Genomic DNA, 20333 nt, shown 5'->3' with positions numbered 1-20333 from the left:
GGATTTAATTATTCGCAGGGTGTTGTGGTTCCTATCATCCGCGAATCCAGAGAATCGACTGTAACCTGAATATTTCAAAATATGAACAATTTGTTGCAAATGTAATGCATCTCTCAAGATAAATAGTATTGAAAATATTGGACTAGCAGGCAATAGGAAAATATAGGAAACGTAAATTTTGCCTTTTACTATAATGTATTTGAGTGACAAATACTTTTTTTCTGACGGTAAGTGACTTAAGTACTGTAAAACCTAATGAGAGCTTGTATAACCTAACCTAACCTGACCTAACGAAAGGAAATCAGATCCAAACAGGTCTAGGGGGGTAACACATGCTTTACCTAAAAAATGCAGCAACCTGACAGCCTTACCTATCATAAGCACAAAATAACTACTTAAGGTTTATATCCTAGTCTCTTACAAAACTGCCATGGCCTAAACAATAATAATACAGACTACAAATGCACAATGCCAAAAGCATGACACACCTACATTGCAGCTTGTCATAAGTCATAACACTGACCTAGCTAAAGGGTACTGTAACTTAGCCTGTCACAAAGGTACCGGTTTATTATGCCACTGAAGAACTACTGCTCCATAACCTGACTATATTTCTCTTTATCAGAAGGTCAAAGACCTAACAGGTTTCAGAGATGACATGAAGCGAGGTGGTGGCTTTCACATTCAAAAATTGATTTCTTCAGTTGGTAGGATGTTATATTTAACTTCGAAATAACAGAACAAAAATTAATAATGAAAGATTATAAAATATTTAGCGGTCTGCACTTCCTTCTGAATATAAGAATACTACACACTTATTCAAAACTGATGTTACAAGGCACATGATGACTGCGTCATCCTGAAAACTAAGGCCACGGATTCGTTTTGTATCGTCCAAAACTCTGACGCAAAGTGGAATGTCATTCGGCTGCCGAGCAATGTTAAACTTTTTTATTCGTTTATTTTTGTTTTCAAATTTATACATGTCGATAAGTTTGTAAATTGGCCGTTGATGTTATTTTTCCTGTGGATATAAAAATATGATCTCTTTTATGCATTGATATCATTCCTAATTTGTGAAATTATGTGTTTACATTGCATAGGGCAAAGCCCGGTTTGACAGAAGGTTAGCAGTGCTGCCAGTGCAACCGCAAACAACTTGCTAATCGAAGTGTTCATCATAGCTATCTCCACAGAAAATAAGACTAAACCTAAAAGGTATAAGAGTTAATTAAACAAATTAGAAAAAAATGAAGTATCCATTAAAAATATTTTTCTTGAAAATTTGCAGTTTTAGGCCATGTTCTAACTGCCTGCATGATTTATAGGCCTAATGGAAAAAAACTTTAAGGCATCTAGGTCGCTTAAGATTTATTTTTACAGATTACTCTTTTTTCCGTGATAAATGATGACGAATATTTAAATAGAGAAAATAATGATTAATTCAAATGGTCATTAATACTGACGTCAAGAGCTATGCAACAATTGTGTTTAACTGACTAAAAATGTTATTTTCCTAAAAGTCCTTTTGCTTGATTCCGGTGTGTAACTGATTCACAATGTAACCTGGAAGTGCGAGACTGTGTAGTGAAATGTGAATGTTAAGTGTTGATAATACCAAGTAAATAAAACTAACACACTTAAGCATAGGAAAAAAATCTTGTTGTTTGGTTGCATTTTGCCTACAATAATGCTTTAATATATTTTCATTTTTTCAACTTTGAAGCGTAAATATGATCAAATAGGACTATATAAAATGTCATGATTTCACTTCGAATAATATCATAATGTTAAGAAATTTTTTTTCTATTTCTAAAATTATTTTAACATGTAAACCAAGGTTTCATAACAATATTTTTTGTCGAACGGATCGGCATTGGACCAACAAAAGTTCTGGAAATGTTTCGTCACTTTTTTGCACTTTGGCTGTACGTGATATTTTCATATAATTTAGATATACAGGATAGAGCTCACTGTTATAAAAAAATATTATGGTCTTATATAAAGATTGTGTCTTCTCATTCAAAGAGGAGATAAATATGGAGCATTAACTGGAATTCCCATCAAAACACATTCGTGGAAGAGCTGAATTAGACCCAATTTGAGCTATAGTAGATTCACATCAACCGTGCATTTGATGTCTAGGCCAGTCCCTTACGACGCTCCTGATTGGCTGTTGATAAGCCAATCACAGGGCTGGAAACTCTTAGTCTCTCGAGAGAGTTTACATGGGTTGGATCTATGTTCCACCTCTCCTGAGGGATACCTTTGAAAAACATATCCCTCAGGAGGTGGAGCATACATCCTGCCTCTGTGAACTCTCGAGAGAGACTGAGAGTTTCCAGACCTGTGATTGGCTTATCAACAGCCAATCAGGAGCGTCGTAAGGGACTGGCCTAGACATCAAATGCACGGTTGATGTGAATCTATTATAGGCCATGAGTAAATATCAATAGCCTAAGAATAGTATAAGACCTACTGAGGACTATAATATTGTCGCACACATCACAGTATAAGTAAGTATAACCACAACTAAACAGTATAGATGCGAACCCTGGTTGGCGTGTATGCACACTGTAAGAGTAGTAATTAGCTGTCTGTTAATCATTCAGTTATTATAAATAATCAACAAATTTTATGCATATCAAATTATTTCCAAATTAGGAAAAGGATACAGTGAGGAAAACGAACTGCATGAAGAGAGAGAGAGAGAGAGAGAGAGAGAGAGAGAGAGAGAGAGAGAGAGAGTGCACTCGGGTTTTAGACAAAATACAAAGTAAAGCGAGAGAAAGAAAGAGAGGCAAACAGGGACGGGGATGGCAGCGGCGGATATATTGTCTAGGGAGGCAATTCCAAATGGGTTGTTGGTCCCAGCTGACCTGTTGGGGCAATCTGGCTGTGTTACAATTACAGAGACTTGCCAGTTCGGAATCTCGAACGCTGCTCTCATTCTCCCTTATTTTCCAATATTTCTGAGATTATCTTTAAATCAATTTGGGGTGCTAATTCACATTCAATTATCTAATGTTAAATGAAAATGTTCAAATTTACCTAATTATAACTCGACTTCTCATTTTGAACTGGTGCACTTTAGCCTCATTTTCCCTGGTTTTTACAAGGCAAGAAGTCGATTTAAACTTGACCTACCTTCTGCATAAAAAGAAAAGTCGTAATGGATAAAAAAAAAAAGATCTATGAATTAAAAGGAAACTCTTCAGCCAAGCGTACGGTGAAATCGCATCAACAGAAGCAATGGGACAAAATTTTATCAGATTTGACCCAATATCATATACATACATACATACACATATTATATATATTATATATATATATACATATATATATATATATATATATATATATATGTATATATATATATAAATATATATATATATATATATATATTATATATATATATATTCCCCGCTGAATAAAGGAGGCACGGTCACAAAAACAATGATGTAACCTTATTTTGTATTTAAATGACCTCATTAGCCCACTTTATTTAAGAAGAAATAACAAAGGCAAACTGCAGAAGCAAGCTCAACTGTTTTACTTGAATTGAGCCAACGATGCCTACTTGGCTATTCGGAGCTCTCCTCTCCATTGAGACCATTTCATTACCATTTCCACTCCCTAACTAGTCACCTAATATATTGGCGGTTAGTTGCGTGGTATAACCCCAAGTTATTTTCCCTCTTGTTTTATCCATGCTGTCATAATCCAAACGTCATACTTTGACAAGATGCATTCAAACCACCTCCTTCAGCTTTTCAAAATAAAGAATGAAGAGAATAATATCCTTATGGCATTATTGACAACTCTACTCATTTGATATTTGACGATGTCACCCAGTTTTCAATATGATTTGATGAAGGTTCTTCCCAAGTAAGTATCAAAAACACGTTATCTCTGTCATTGGGTATTGTACACCACTCAACGAGGCACTGAGAGATTGCTTAGAGAACGTTTAGATTGCTTCAATAACATTATATTCATACTCTCAATACTCCTATTCTTGTTTCAAGTCATGTGGCCTTCGTGCCTAGTGCTGAATGTAAAACCCCTGTTCTCAAAGTTAAAACAGTGCGATATTTACGATATGGCAGTAGTATTACTATTACATGTGCTTCCTAAATCATAAATTTAGGAAAATCCATTACGACGATAATGCATTATGGTGAGACTGGTACGCATTGTACCAATGTATTCATTCATAAATTTTCTCGTTACGTAGTAACTTGATCAGATTGCAAACAGAAAATAATTTTTGGATTTCCTAATGACACTCATAGCTACATTGCTACAAAATTTCTAACTAATACAGGCTTTGCTTTGTGAACAATCATTCAAATCTATATGAGTTCAGAGAACTTTTAAATTTCCAAATTGAACTATTTGAATAACCATCTAAACTTCAGCTAGGCGAGTCCTAACTATGCAGCCTCCCATACATGAGGCAGCAGCAGCCATACACACATTCAAAATATGACAGGGTCCTGTGCACCAGGTAGAGAGGCACAGAGACATAGACAACGCCCTTTCTCTTCTTTACCATATTGCCGTCACATTAAGTCATCAAGTCATTTTCCGTCCTAGTGCCAAGTGCTAAACGGTCAAATAAAAACACGAGATACCTCTGCCATCAAAGTTTCCTATCCAGCGAGTAAGCTAACCAAAGCCAGACAATCCAGCTATGTATTCGATTTTCATGAATATGGTGTTCCTCGTCATCTGTGAGTACATTTTGTAAATACCCAACACACACAAGTCCCAGCAAACTGTTCATACTCGATCCACTAAGGCCATGAAAGAAATATCTTTTACTAGGCCAAGGATCACAAAACACGAGGTTTGCTTCATAACAGACTGGGAATGTGCATCTGTTTGGAAAATGGCGCCTTACAAATGTCTTGATGTTAAAACTTAATAACAACGGTAATACAAAATACCCTTGAAAATTCTCATAGTAACTGGAGAGAGAGAGAGAGAGAGAGAGAGAGAGAGAGAGAGAGAGAGAGAGAGAGAGAGAGAGAGAGAGAGAGAGAGAGAGAGAGAGAAACTAGACTCATGTTTTAAGAAAAATAGGAAGTAAAACGAGAAAAAGGAAAGGAAACTCCCAACTCGCGTTAACTTCGTTCTATATTATCTGATGTTACTTGTTGCCCTGATTCCTTTTCTGCGCCCATTCCTTTTGAAAGCATTTTCCTCCGCTAAATCCTTTTTATCCATACATGAGCACAAAACATTAGCCTTAGGTACCTTAAGCCATTTGCAAGTTCGCTTTCTCCAGTAACAATTTCTAAATCAATGATACCATATTTGCAAGCAAATCCTTGTCTCTTCCATTCTATGACTTTAAACACGGGAATTCGGCGCTCACTTTTGAATGATCTAAAGTTTCTTGTCATAATGCTGAAATTTGCGGAAAATTTGTTATTTAGTTACGAGCATTTCCTACATTCCAGTAAATGAATTAGATTTCAGTTTGAAAAAGAAATTCGTGGGAATAGCATAACATGATCAATATACGAGAATTTCATACATTCCAGTAAAACTCCGATTTCAGAGTAATCGTACAAAAGATTGATTAACAACAGTCCGTCAATAAAACTCCTATACACAGCTGACATGCGTCGTCTCTCATAAATTTCAAAACTAAAACTATTAGGATTTTGAATTAAAATCAAGATATTAGTTATAAGATGTGTCTAATACCGAATACAGGCAGCTGTCATTTTCTAAAAAAGCGCTATAGTCCCTGGAAAGTATGATTTATCCATTCCTGTCGTGCTGCGTGCACTAGACTAACGAGGAATCGTTCATGTATTCCTGAGGAAACAAATTCTCGTAAATGATGACTGTAGCAATGGAATGATTTTTCTTAAACATCACGATATCCCAAGAACTGACCTGAAGAGGCAAGCTTTCTTATTTCCTTAGAAACTTACGTCTGGTAGCCTAATGCTTTCGACCATTCACAGAAGCCCTAACTAGCCTGTAACTCCTGTGAGGAGAGGGAATGGGAGGCTTGTCATTATGAAATTTCACATAATCGCTAGAAAGAGCTCTCATAATTCTAATCAAAGGAGGTAACATGAACATGTGGCACGTAAACTCATTATCCGCGGCATTACGGATCGTTACAACGTGAACAAATGAACGCAATAAAGCTAGCAGAAAAAAAACCTCGAGGCTACTTATAAAACACTAGCCAGCAAGATTCGAATGGCTCCAAACAAAGAAATAATGATAACCCCATAAGAAAAAAACATTCTAGATTGAAATAATCCTTTCACAATTCACTTGACGCTATAATTATCCCCATTGCAACAAATTGCAGATACATTGATTATCGTACCTTTACAAAAGGTACGGCATTTTATTATTTTCTAGATTTATTCATGGAGAGTTGCTATCAATAAAGGAAATAGTTCAAAATCAAATGCATGACTCTTCTTGTACGATGTTTAGTATTGTGCAGTTACCGTTCACCTGAGAAAAAATCAAATTATGGAACTAAGGATCTATGAGTAACCCCCATTACATGTTAAGAAACCGCCCGCCCTTTTAGGTGAAAAAGTGGCCAGCATTTCAAAAGCAAATAGTTTTTAATTTATTTATTTTTCTATTTGAGATAAACTGTTTAAACATCCGTCAGGATCAGCCACTAGATGATTATTTTGAAATTTTCTGTGAGAAAATCATCAAAGGCAAGCATATCTGCAGAAGAAAACACCTGAAATATCCATTTCCCTTAGACGCGAATTACCCAGCGATAAAAGGCGAGGGTAAATGTACTCCGAAGAGAGGCTCGATCTAAAGAAATTAAGAGACTCTAACGGCCACACTTCTTCCGGGAATAAGGCGGACCGGCCGTTCGTGCCTAATGGCAGTCATTACGGAGTCCACCTAACAATTCCTAAACATAGAAATATCCAGGGGGTAATTTCAATAGCGCACCTCGGCCACCTTTTTATTATCAAGTGAGGGTCCACGGAGCGTAGAACTTCTACGTTTATTATCATATGAAGCATGTGCTACTATGGTGGTTTCTAAGGAGAAGGAGAGATGGCACGTCATCATCATTGCTCTAACATAAATTCAAATCATTCCTGGAAGCTACCGAAAAGCATAAATTGATAAGACGAGAATGTACACAATAGGAAATAAACAAACTATATTAAGCAAACGAAAGTTAAAACACGAGAGTAGTATAATCTTCGATCACTACAGATAATAAATAGTTCACATTATACTCAAAGAAACAAAGGCCACTTCCCCAGATAAAAGAGAAAGTAAAACTATTTAAGAACAGAGCCAAGAAGCAAAAACGACAAAGCCAGAGAAATTAAGCAACGCGATCACGTTTCTCCAAATCTCGCGGTGGTGCTGCCAGCATTCCCAGTCGCTCGATCAAGTAGTCACTCGCTAACTAAACAGCCATTTGGTCAGGCAACGACACCTACACCTAATAGATTGCTTATACAATACGGTTTTCTCCCCGGATATGTGATCTAAAGGCAAAAACATGAGACCTACTGCACATGCACTTAAATTAAACAAAAATACTCAGTTTTGAAAGGTCATGGTTTCACACAGACACATAAAGGCACACGCACACCCACACACACACACACACACACACACACACACACACATATATATATATATATCTATAAATAATATATATATTTATATATATTATATATATATATATATATATATCTATATATATATATATATATATATAGATTCTACGCATACACACACCCATATATATATATATATATATATATATATATATATATATATATATATATATATATATATATATATATATATATATGGGTGTGTATGTGTGCGTGTGTGTAGAATATATTGGTCATTTTTTACTAGATACATAGTATGTAGTATGTAACTGTAATAGCCATAATGCCCTCTTAACATCATGATTTCTTCATATTTCTTTGAAGTTGGATATCATGGCTCTGTAGTGACAAGCGTATCCAAAAAAGAGCATCGAATGTGAAAAGTTAAGAGGGCATTATGGCTATTACAGTTACAATATATATATATATATATATATATATATATATATATATATATATATATATATATATATTATAAAATTTTCACGAGACAAGCATTTCTTTAACACATATTCGCAACCGCACGCACGTATACACACAAACACAACAACACACACACACACACACACACACACACACATATATATATATATATATATATATATATATATATTATTATATATAATATATGATTACTATAACCACATTGCTGCCTTAGCATCTGAAAGTCTTTGCATATTTTAAATACGGATGTCACTAAAAAGACTTTGATCCCAATGGAAGAATATATATGATGAGGTCCCCGACAAGATCTGAACCCGCATCCAGAGCATCAGAATAGATCATGTTGCCGATCTGACCACGAAATGAGGCTTCGAGACCTGCTGTGGGCCTCAGAAGTAGTTCTTATCATTACATCTGGACTAAGGTTTTGCAGTGACAGTCATATCCAAAACGTGTGAAGAATTCGATGAGTTAAGGCAGCATTGTGGTTATTATAATTATATAGTATATATATTTCGAGCTACAATGTCCTTTAATATCTAATTCGCTCTACCTCGGAATTAATATATTTTCATATATGCTTAACCGAAGGGGAATTTTTTTTTTCGATAATAGGCTTGCCTGGACCAGGGCGCGAACCCGTGGATCCTTTCAAACCCAGGAACGTCAGTGAAGCTTTACCTACTACACCACCGCGAGAGCCTCTCGCGGTGGTGTAGGTAGGTAAGCTTCACTTGACGTTCCTGGGTTTGAAAGGATCCACGGGTTCGCGCCCTGGTCCAGGCAAGCCTATTATCGAAAAAAAAATTCCCCTTCGGTTAAGCATATATGAAAATATATTAATTCCGAGGTAGAGCGAATTAGATATTAAAGGACATTGTAGCTCGAAATATGTATATGAATCACGGAAATGTGATATGACTTATAGTATATATATATATATATATATATATATATATATATATATATATATATTAGTATATATGTATATATATATATATATATACATATATATACATACAAGTGTACTTGTGCGAGAATGTGTTAAAGAAATGCTTGTCACGCTGAAAATTCTAATATGAATGGCACCCATGAAATGAGAGGCTGCCGCGTAGCAAACATGACTGAGAGGTGGGAAAATGCAATCAACGTCTTTATTTAAATGCAATAGAAACCTGCAAATTACTGTCAAGACAGAACAGCTTAAAAATTTCATGATCTTTGGAAGTAATTTTTGTAAGATCTCTTACTCCATTCCGCAGGATTGCTGAAGAAATCCTTATGAAAGATGGTCAGTATTACACGTAAAATCAATTGGGATAATACATATATAAAAAAAAATCATAATAAAGAAAAAATATTCGCAATCTAACATTACCTCATAGGGCGCCTTATCATACAAGGCACAAGCCCTAATATATATATATATATTATATATATATATATATATATAATAATATATATATGTGTGTGTGTGTGTGTGTGTGTGTGTGTGTGTGCGTGTGTGTGTGTGTGTATACATACACCCATACATATATATATCATATATATAAAGAATGAGAGGTGTTTCCGCATATGCATTTATGTGTTATTATTTAAATAGTTTCAGGATGACTAAAAGAGCTCTAGAGAGGATCTCCACCGGCACTTTCGTATTTGGAGAGTCTTTTTCCGACTTGGTTTAAGAAAGCGAGTACTAGTAACAGCTCAAAGATACCACGCAATACCACTGTATCTAAAACCCAATAAAACAAATGAACGTGCAAGGAGCCTGTTTTAACACACCTCATATAAACATTCATGCTTGGCTTCATAAAATAAAGCTTTCTAAATAAAGCCACTCCTTTTCGAAGTCGGATACTCGGTGAAATTTCCGGAGCACTCCACATCAAAGAATACCATCGATCTTGTCAGTGAAAGTAATAAAGACTGTAAGAAAAAGTGCATGACGTGACGATGTTGGCAAGTATAGAATCGGTTCATCGAAGGGAGCGTGTCCTCGGAAAAACAAGTCTTGCCACAGGAACCCGATATCATGTCATCTTCAGAGAACGCGTGATGTGTCCCAATAAGGCGCCTTTATCAACCCCACTTCAAAAGACCTGAGCACTCGTCGATTTCGTAAACCAGGCAGTGCGACAGTCTAAATATGTCGTTCTTGGCGCTTATTGCGCCCGATGAGGAAAAGGAGATGAAAACAGAATGATGAGAGAGACGGAGAAACTTTATCCAATAGGATATCCGACAATGAGAAAATGATTTTTTACGAGTGGGCATATGTCCTATAGATTATTATTCATGAAGTTAAAGAAAAGAAGCTATCAATTATACACGCAGAATATGAAAAACTACTTGTACTATAAAATAGTTATAAAAGATAATATATATATATATATATATATATATATATATATATATATATATATATATATATATGTATGTATGTATATGTAATATAATATATATATATATATATATATATATATATATATATATATATATATGTATACATATATACATATATACATTATATGTGCACACACACACACACACACACACACACACACACACATATATAATATATATATATATATATATATATATATATATATATATATATATATATATATATATATATATAATGTGTGTGTGCATATAATTATATGTATATGGAAAAAGACATGCTTATCAAAACATATGAAGAAAGAAACCATGAGGGAAGACACTTCAATAGATATTGTTTTATTTGCTGCCCAGGAAATTCTTCTATATATATATTTGGATAAATAATATATATATATATAATATATATATATATATATATATATATATATATATATATATATATATATATATATATATATATTCGGGGCAAAAGCACCCACCCGCCCCAAGACTCAGGAGGCCTTACGGGGAGGAATCGCCACATCCAATTCTAAGAGGAACGCAAAGAGCCAATCAGCGGAATGTGGACCATTGCCATTAATGACATAAAGGCATTTATGACAGGGAAACGGAGCAAGCAGAAAGACAAAAAGAGAGAAGGAAGAATCCAGGGAATGTGGAATAATTGCATCGAACAGATAAGAGTCTATGAATAGGAAAAGAAACAGAAGATGAGAAGAGAAGAAAATTCTGCAAAATGACACCATCGTAGTCGCTCATGTTGTTGTACACCTCAGAATAGTTGATGACATGTGCATACTATAAGTGGGAAAAACAGTATCATGCTGCGTATGTTTCATATCTCAGCTTATATATTGGAGTATATGTACCCATAATTCCAATCCATAGAGTCTCAAGCTTCAATGAAATACCAATGTGCTGAAATACTCCCTAAAAATATGCAGTCTTCATATCCCAAGGGAGGCTCAAGCAGCAAAATGATTAGTATGCGCACAGACAGACACCATAGCAGCAATACAGTTCGTACCCGATCCCGAGTTTCTATAATCCATATGAAAACTAATTAGGTCTGAAGACTCTCGTAGGAAAAAGTCAAGAAGAAAAATAATCAGGGTCAATTCAAATAAACATTACTTCCAAAAACATCACATATTTTTCTTCAGTGATCAGGACAAAAATGTGATTATGCTCCAAGATTTTACTGAAGGATTATAAAAAATGCAGAGATTTAAATGGGACGATGAAAATAACGGAAGACGCCCTTTGTATTTGACTATCAACCTAAACACTCTGCTTAGGTCTAACGATTCTGGTAGAAATCCTCAAGAAACTCATTCAAGAGATAATGAAGAATCGATAGCAACGTATTTTCCAAACGAAGGTGAACACTCGGACTGCGCCCCGTCCTCTTCCTTCCCCGGAGCGGAAACGCAACACTGAATGACACAGTAATGTGAATCAATCGCATCGCATGCAGTGCTCCAGCTGACAGACACGAAGAGGCCCCATAACTGGGATGTGGACCGTAGAGAAAACCGCGCCATTTGCAGGATAACATGTAAGGTTTAACGGCCTTAAGTGCGTATTATCGCATTCTCTCCCCGTTCACAAATCTTAATTGATTGGTACAAGTAAATAAATAATTATATACATAGATCTTTAAAGCTGCCGTCCTGTAAATAATTAGCAAAATAAAAGCTAACATTGTACCAATAAAAAAAAGAAAGAAAAAAAAAACAGACTCTGGAAGAAGCATGAAAACACATACTTTTAATGTAGACTTTATATTAGTAAACTCTGAAATACGAATTCAACAATCTATGCAGAAGTTTTTCAGTAAAGGCACACAAAAAGAAAAAAAAGATACGAACGATTATCGTCGCCTGTTTGTTAAACTGAGGGAAACCATACAACGATTCGTTTGCTCTGTGGACAGCATAACAGCTGAGGTGCTCTGCAGAGATTGCCAAATGGGTTTACATGGGGACAGATGGTATTCGTCTTGGTGATTTAAGTAACCAGCGCCATGTTTTCTCGATGGAAGGTTACTTACGAAAATACATCCTAAAGACAAAATTGACAGTTGCGCCTCTGAATGTAGGAAAAATGTAGTATAAAGAGTTTTCACTATTAAAACTTTGATGCGAAACCTTTTCTTGCAGAACTGGGGATCACATAGTTCCAAACGATAATTTGGCTACAAACATATACACACATGGATATGAAGACTCGCAACAATCCTTAGACCCTCAAAAGAGACCCAAGAGAAACCAACTATGCAGTCATGGATATCATCACGATGAATCACGTCAATATGCCACACACTACATACACAGTGAAAAGTAGAGCTATGTAGCTTGTAGTTGAGGGATCTACAAAATAGGAATGAAAAGGGTATGAAAAGTCTAGACTAGAGTCATTTAAACTTATCTAAACTTATCAGACCACTTAGGCCGGTTGGGTGCCATATATTTGATGTATGTAACTATAAACACATCTATATGCATGGGTATATATATAATATATATATATATATATATATATATATATATATATATATATATACTATATGTCGTGTGTGTGTATAATACAACACACACACACAACCATATATATATATATATATATATATATATATAATATATATATATATATATATATATATATATATATATATATATATATATATATATATATATATATATATATATATATGTGTGTGTGTGTGTGTGTGTGTGTGTGTGTGTGCGTGTGATTATTTGTATCTGTATGTAATTTGTATGTACGTTACTGGTGTACAAGTCATGTCAAAACTAAGGTAATATTTAAATAATTTTGCAATTGCACCGTACTTATAGTATAGAAAACACATTATGTTACTAGAAATATTTTGCATAAGAATTTGTATTATTTAATCAAATGGTTCGTTCATCTATTCACTATCGGTGTTCAGCATAGAAAAATAAATATATGATTACAAACTGCATATATATGATTTCTTCAGAAATTAGAATGAAGGATAACACGGCACAGACGCCCATAGAAAGAGAGAGAGAGAGAGAGAGAGAGAGAGAGAGAGAGAGAGAGAGAGAGAGAGAGAAGTGCTCAATAAAATGATAACTGCATGGTTTCATATTTTTCCTTGGTCCTAATTTTTCTAATGGAAATGCATTAAGGTATCCAGGTCATTCACCAGACAGCTTCTGATACCAGTATGTATATTCAGATAAAGTAAACAGTTTATTATTAACCACCTCTACAAAAGTCCCTCTCATTCGGGTTTCTTATACCGTGTACAAACCAGACACATAAAAATGATATTGCAAGAAGACGTAACTTCTAAGTACCAGTCCTGAATACAGTATACAATCTAAAAATAACAAAGAACAAAGATCTGATTCACACTCACCTTGGTGTCTTTTTGCAGATCCAAGTTGGAGACAGAGGGTAAAATATACAAACACAAAAGCAACATCTCATTAAAATAGTGAAATCATGGACAAATCATCATGGAATCACCCGTAAATGATTGTGCGTGATTGGCGTTCAAAAGGCATCACTACAGACACATTACAACAGTGAAAACTGAAAATAAATAGTGATCATACAGTGAATCTATACACTACACAGCACTATCTACTACATTGTATTAGCAAGAATCGACAGACATTAAGAGAGAGAGAAAAAAATATACTAAATAAGAAATAGGTCAATTAGCTGGGTGTTTCAGCGTTTAATTTCCGTCAGCGACATCTTCAGTTAATTGGAATTCACCGCGACTTTCTCTAAGTTCTATATGAAGACTCATAATAATCGTAAAAGGAAGGCAGCCCCAGTTTGGCCTCTGCCCTGCATTCACAAAGTTTGGAATTTCTCTTAATCTTCGCCTCTTTTGTGAGTGGTTTATCGTCTTTTGACTGGAGAGCCATCTTGTTCTGTCATTGTCATAGTGGTAAAAATGATGTTTCCAGACTTACCTTTGTTTTCTTTCATCATAAATTGCTTTGGCCTTCACCACGGGTCATGTCATGAAACACTTAAGAAACACTTCTGTAATTTGAACAATATCGCAGACCTTCTGTTGCAAACTGTTAAGAGTGACGTACGAGGAAAGTTAAAGGCCAAAATTCTTTTCACTCGAAAAATCCACCTCCAGCTGACGAAGTTAATTCAGAACTGCTGCGTGAATCGTCAACTTACGGGGAAAGTGTCATTACACAGTCCAAAATACGCCTGACGACTGTATTTGAGGCCATTTAAATTGACTGCCTTGCTTTAATCACTCAACTTGAAGTAAACAGAAATACAATTTTATTCTTTCAACACGAACTTGCAAAAGGGAGATTAGAGCAGAGCAGAGAGCAGAGCAGAGCAGAGAAGTATCTCGTCGGGCGCTGCATGTGGATGGCCGTTACTTCGAGTGGACGTGGCGCCGGTTTCACGGCGCGGTCAAATGGGCTGCTAATAGGTCAGCAGCAGCAGTGTGGTGGGCGATTAGGTTGATTTGGGAGGGGAAAATAAAGGCCTGGCAGCAATGAGGTTCCTCTATCAGTACGAGCAAGGGAGAAGCAGTCAGCCGTGGCAGATAAGGGAAGCATTTTTCAAAGGATGGCCAAGAAAAATTGTCACCATTATTGATAATGTAAAAAAGAAACATTTCCAGTAAGAAATATATCACTATTACCTGTATCAAAACACTCCAAAATGCTGCAGAACTGCACTAAGAAAATAAAGGAATGAAAAAATAAAATAAAAGGCGTGGAAATGTCAAAATGTGATTAGCTTCGCTTGTGAAAAGGGAAAGGCAGAGAAAATTCTGACTGGTGATACCTATAGCAGTGTGAGAAGCAGCAAAGGATCAATAAGAAAGACGCGCAATGATTCATTATCACGTGCATCAACGGGTGGAAAGCCATAAAAATGGAGGAACTGATGGACACTACATATGAACAAGTGGGCCGAATGATTTAGACATACAAATGATTATTTACATACGTACATACATAGTATATACACACAAACACGCACATATATCTTGTACATCAGCGTGCACACACCCAAAATATACTTACATACATACACGTGTGTTTATATATACTGTATATACGTAAACATCCATACATATAAATGAACTCACATATGAACACGTACAGATACATACGTACATGCATTGCAAATATATAGCTGTACATGGCACAGTGAGCATTTATAAGGCAGATCACGTGCGCAGGACTCCATTGGCACACACACCCGTGTTCAACCTGACATACTGTATGGGATGTATGATTTGTGCGTGCGATGTGGCAGACGTGAATATTCTATATCATAGGATGCAATGGAAACCTTTGTGAATGTTCAAAAGGGGAAAATGAAAGGCTGGAGGTGTCAAATGTGATCAAGAAGAGTGAGTGTCATTAGGGTGGGTAGCAGACAGCAGCATCAACATCAGCAGCAGGAGCATCAGCAGCAGCAGCAGCAGCCTCGGTGCTATGCCAGCTGTGCCCGAGGTCCAGAGCGGCTGGCGTGAGTATTTAGTGACAGCGATGGTGCCAGGCACGCTGGCCACAACAACACTTCATGGATATTTTTTTTTATTTTTATTTTTTGGTAATAGGTCAAAATACCTCGTTCTTCTGGTGCCTAGGAAACATTGGTCCCGTCTTCTTGTTCCAAGTGGTGGGGTCGAGACATCCACACCCAGCATCGCAGGCCAGCGGGTCCCGATCGGCTTCCGAGAGCCAAGGGTCGTGAGCGTTGCTGATGAAGTTCTCGAGGCCCGTAGCCACCCGCTGCATCCATCGCGGACGCTCCTTCGCCGGAGGCAGATGGCCTCGCGCTTCTAAACCCCCCGAAACCAACAAACCCCACACAATGATTTTGCGAGTGGTTGGTTGGTGGAGGGGTGGTTTTTTTTTGGGGGGGAAAGGAACAGGGAAAGCCAGAGGTTAGTAGAAGGTCAGACGAAAATAGAGATAAGAAAATAAGGGAAACAAGAGGACGAAACCAACCAGAGACTAGCAAATGTAGCCTGCGAATTATTTTTTGAGACAAGAGGTAAGAGGGAGATCTTTAACTCTAGAAAAAAATGAAAGAATATTCAATAAAATATGTAGAGCAAAAGAGTAAGAAGAACAGACAGCAATACCTACTGAAAAGATAAAACACTAGACATCTTAGTTATTAGCGTTCAGTAATAGTGACATTATGTAATCTATACCAAAAAATGAGGACATACAATTTTAATACGTAAGTAGTTGTCATGTGTTACAAGAAGCTGCTAGTCTTTCAAATGAGCTTCTCAGTATCCTAAAAAATCTAGACTAGTGGTTAAGTATCAAGAACTAAGTCTAGAGCCATTCTGAAACACTGATATATATCTGTAAGATTACCGTATAGTACTGTACTCTTGAGGCTTCATCCTCAATACACCAGGGAAAGGCAAACACAGTCTGGGGTGGCCAGGAAAATGTTAATCAGAATTATTATAAGAAGATTTACAATTAGTCCAATGTATTATATATATATCTACTGTTAAAAGAGTAACTTTTAACAATAGTCAAATATTGAAAACATTCATTACATCAATATCCTCCATTTACGACAAATACAACATCAAGCACTAACAGTGTTTCGTATGTAACTACTGTTTACTCTATTTACCAAACACACATACATATACACAGTCATACATACATAGATATAATTATATACATAAAACATATATTGTTATGCGCGCACGCTCACACACATGTGTATGTACTACATTCACACAAATGCGCACATCTCAACGGCATCAACATTATAAACTTGAAAAATTGAGTCATGGCTTTCTAATCAAAGGAGACCCTTGAGCAACAAAATGGATAACCAGAAGCCTCTACAGAAAACTACTCAATAAGCTCCGTTACATAAATCAAATAAACAAATAAAAGGACAACACTGATACCGTAAGCAGGGAACAAACAGCCAGCCATGCATTGTCATCAACAGTAAGCAATTCTGGCTATAACAAAGCTACACTGCTATCTATTAGTCAGGTGAAGACTACAACAATGATACAAAGAAAGAGAGAGAGAGAGAGAGAGAGAGAGAGAGAGAGAGAGAGAGAGAGATATATATATATATATATATATATATATATATATATATATATATATATATATATATATATATATATATATATATATATATATATATATATATATATATATATATATATATATATATATATATATGAATTAGATAGTGTACGTACCAAGGAAATGAGAGAGAGAGAGAGAGAGAGAGAGAGAGAGAGAGAGAGAGAGAAACCACAGGCATCTACAGGGTGGTCCATGATACCTTTTCTTTTTAAGTTGGAAGAGCGTGCAAAATTTAGGGCCTTGTGTAAACTCCTTCAGCTGTCGTTGTTCCTATATCAATGAATACAATTTGTAAAAATATATCCGTGACCAGTTCTCAAATTTTGTTTTATTATTTGAGGAAAAATAGGATTAATCTGTGTGTTCAAAAGAGAAGAAGGAATCACAGTATTTCCCATCTCTACATAAAAATCTTATCACAAAAATATACGTAGTTCGCAAAATGCAGGTTTCAACAAAGCGATGAATGCATCTGGGCATCTGGTGTTAATTTGAAGAAAAACAGACAGAGATAAATCAAGCAAATCGATATAGGAACGACTATGACTAAGAGGAGTCTGAAATTCAGTTTTTGGAAAGTAAAGATTAAAATTTATTAGAGCATTTTTTTTATAGAAAGAAAAACCCGATGCGAGTCGTTAACAATGACGAAACTTTCAGCCATAAACATATCTGTCACAGACTCTGAAAGGCTGCACACACAGCAGACTTGACTTAAAACAAGGAAACGCAACCTTGGTTTACTGAGTATGTTGCATAAGTAAAACTGCAAGACGTTCAAAATCCAAATGCATTAGGGTTATATAAAAAGGGTATAAGGTTTAAGATCTTTATTTAGAGCAAAATACTGTAAATTATAGATCTCCACATCTTGAAATAATGTGAGCAGTTGTAAATACTGGCTGCATAGAACCATATCAGGTCTTAACTTACTTATTTAAGAGGGCGCATTATTTTCTTAAAAAATGGTTAACATACAAAAGGTTCTCTTCTCATAATTTTTGAGGTCATATGTAGGAATATATGACCAAATATAATTTTCGATCTCAAATGCTAGGAATAGCATACACAAATATGTATCCATGATTTCATTATGTTACACTATTTAGAACTAAGCTTAGCCGAGTAAAACACAATGAAGGTTTTCATAGTTTCCCTAGAACTTACAGAAACAGACAATGTATTCTGAAAGTGAGAGATTCAGTTACATGTACTACATGGTCACACTACCAACATTGCCGTTGACTCTGCTAAGGATCTTAATATTAACGTCTTAAGAGAAGGCCATTGGAATGATTGCAAGAGCGCTCCGCAGGCAATAAAGGAAGAGCGAAGATGTACAGAACTTAGACCTTTTGTTAAAATAGATTATAATCGTTCATTTATGAAGTGTTTTTAAGGATCGTTTAATTCAGGGGTTAAGTACAATAGCTCATTGCATCAAGACAGCCATGAAAAGTTTCATAAGAGGCAAAAGAAAATTTTCAAAACCAAAGAATACTCAAAAGGAAAATAAAAAAAAGAAATATTACTTCCAACTCTCTTCCTAAATATGGCTCGGGTGACTATCTCTTATTTCCTTAAAACTGTTAAACAATGTTGTTTCTTGAAATGAAGGCAAAAATCTATAGTTTTCTGTTACCATTACAAGGCCACCTTTAACAAACATTTACCTTAATTCCATCACCAATGGAAATATGATACAAAATAAGAAAACACTGACCAATAAGTAAATCTACTCTATGGAACTTTAGGTTTGTCTTTCCTGTTTCTCTTATAACAACAGTATAATGGAAACTTCAGTACGTTGAATGCTAAGGCCCTCTCCTTCCAACAAATTCAACAAATAAGACCAGTTTCAAGCAAGGAAACAAATACATAAGCACCTGCATTATCGAATCACTCCATCATACATGTATAGGTTCAAGATACATTGCCAATGGTTTCGAGAGGAAAATATGGCGATAATAAATGAATGAAAGAAAATAATTGTTTCGATGATTCTAAAAATAGTTCAGCATTTGTGTTTCTAATTTCAGCTGATTTTACACACTGGAAAACTATACTGCCTAAAAATGGCTTTCACTTCTCTTTTTTGCTAATGTTATAGAAACAGATGCATACAGACCAACAGGAGAAAAAGAAAAAAAAAATACTTAATCTAACTCAAGTATTGCTAAATCTCAATGGGAAAGGAGCAGTTTAGAAAGTGAGAAGACGATATGAAGACCCAACTGCAACTGATGCAAAAGCTTTAATCATATTTTTTCAATTTTTCTTAACTGATTTTATTCGTTATTCTAATCATTACGGTTAGGAACACGAGTTTCGACGCTTTAAGACTAAATTGATAACCATTATCAGAAAACGAAGAAGGGTAACAATGCGCAATTTCAAGTTTCAATGTTCATTTCTATAAGCGATTTTCTAAGCAATATTTTTCATTAATTTTTGGAAAAACTCCAGACTTTCCTTCCACTTCAGGTACAAACACGGGAACAGTCTTGCTTACCACTTACGGTAAAAATAAAGATATTCTCATCAACTAACATGTACCAATAAAACCGTCTTATTGCCAGTGCCGGTGAAAATCAAAGCTTCGGCCTCCCAATAATTTTAAATAATATTTTAAAAAACTACCTACTGACCAGTATCTCGAAGACTTATAACAATTAGACAAAGATGGCCT

At 35.5% G+C, this 20333-nt stretch overlaps 1 protein-coding gene across 1 annotated transcript in view; it reads right to left on the bottom strand.

Moving 5' to 3' along the window:
• Positions 1–20333, bottom strand: part of LOC135198628 (sodium channel protein 60E-like) — a 534137-nt gene that overhangs the window by 474063 nt on the left and 39741 nt on the right. Inside the window, exon 3 of the mRNA XM_064226388.1 lies at positions 16127–16341. Within this exon, the coding sequence (XP_064082458.1) occupies positions 16127–16341 (215 nt within the window). The remainder of the gene's footprint in view (positions 1–16126; positions 16342–20333) is intronic.

Source organism: Macrobrachium nipponense, chromosome 22 (assembly GCF_015104395.2).
Source record: "Macrobrachium nipponense isolate FS-2020 chromosome 22, ASM1510439v2, whole genome shotgun sequence".
Lineage (NCBI taxonomy): Eukaryota > Metazoa > Arthropoda > Malacostraca > Decapoda > Palaemonidae > Macrobrachium > Macrobrachium nipponense.
The sequence above is the reverse complement of the archived record's forward strand: the minus strand, read 5'-3'. Positions and strand labels throughout refer to the sequence as shown.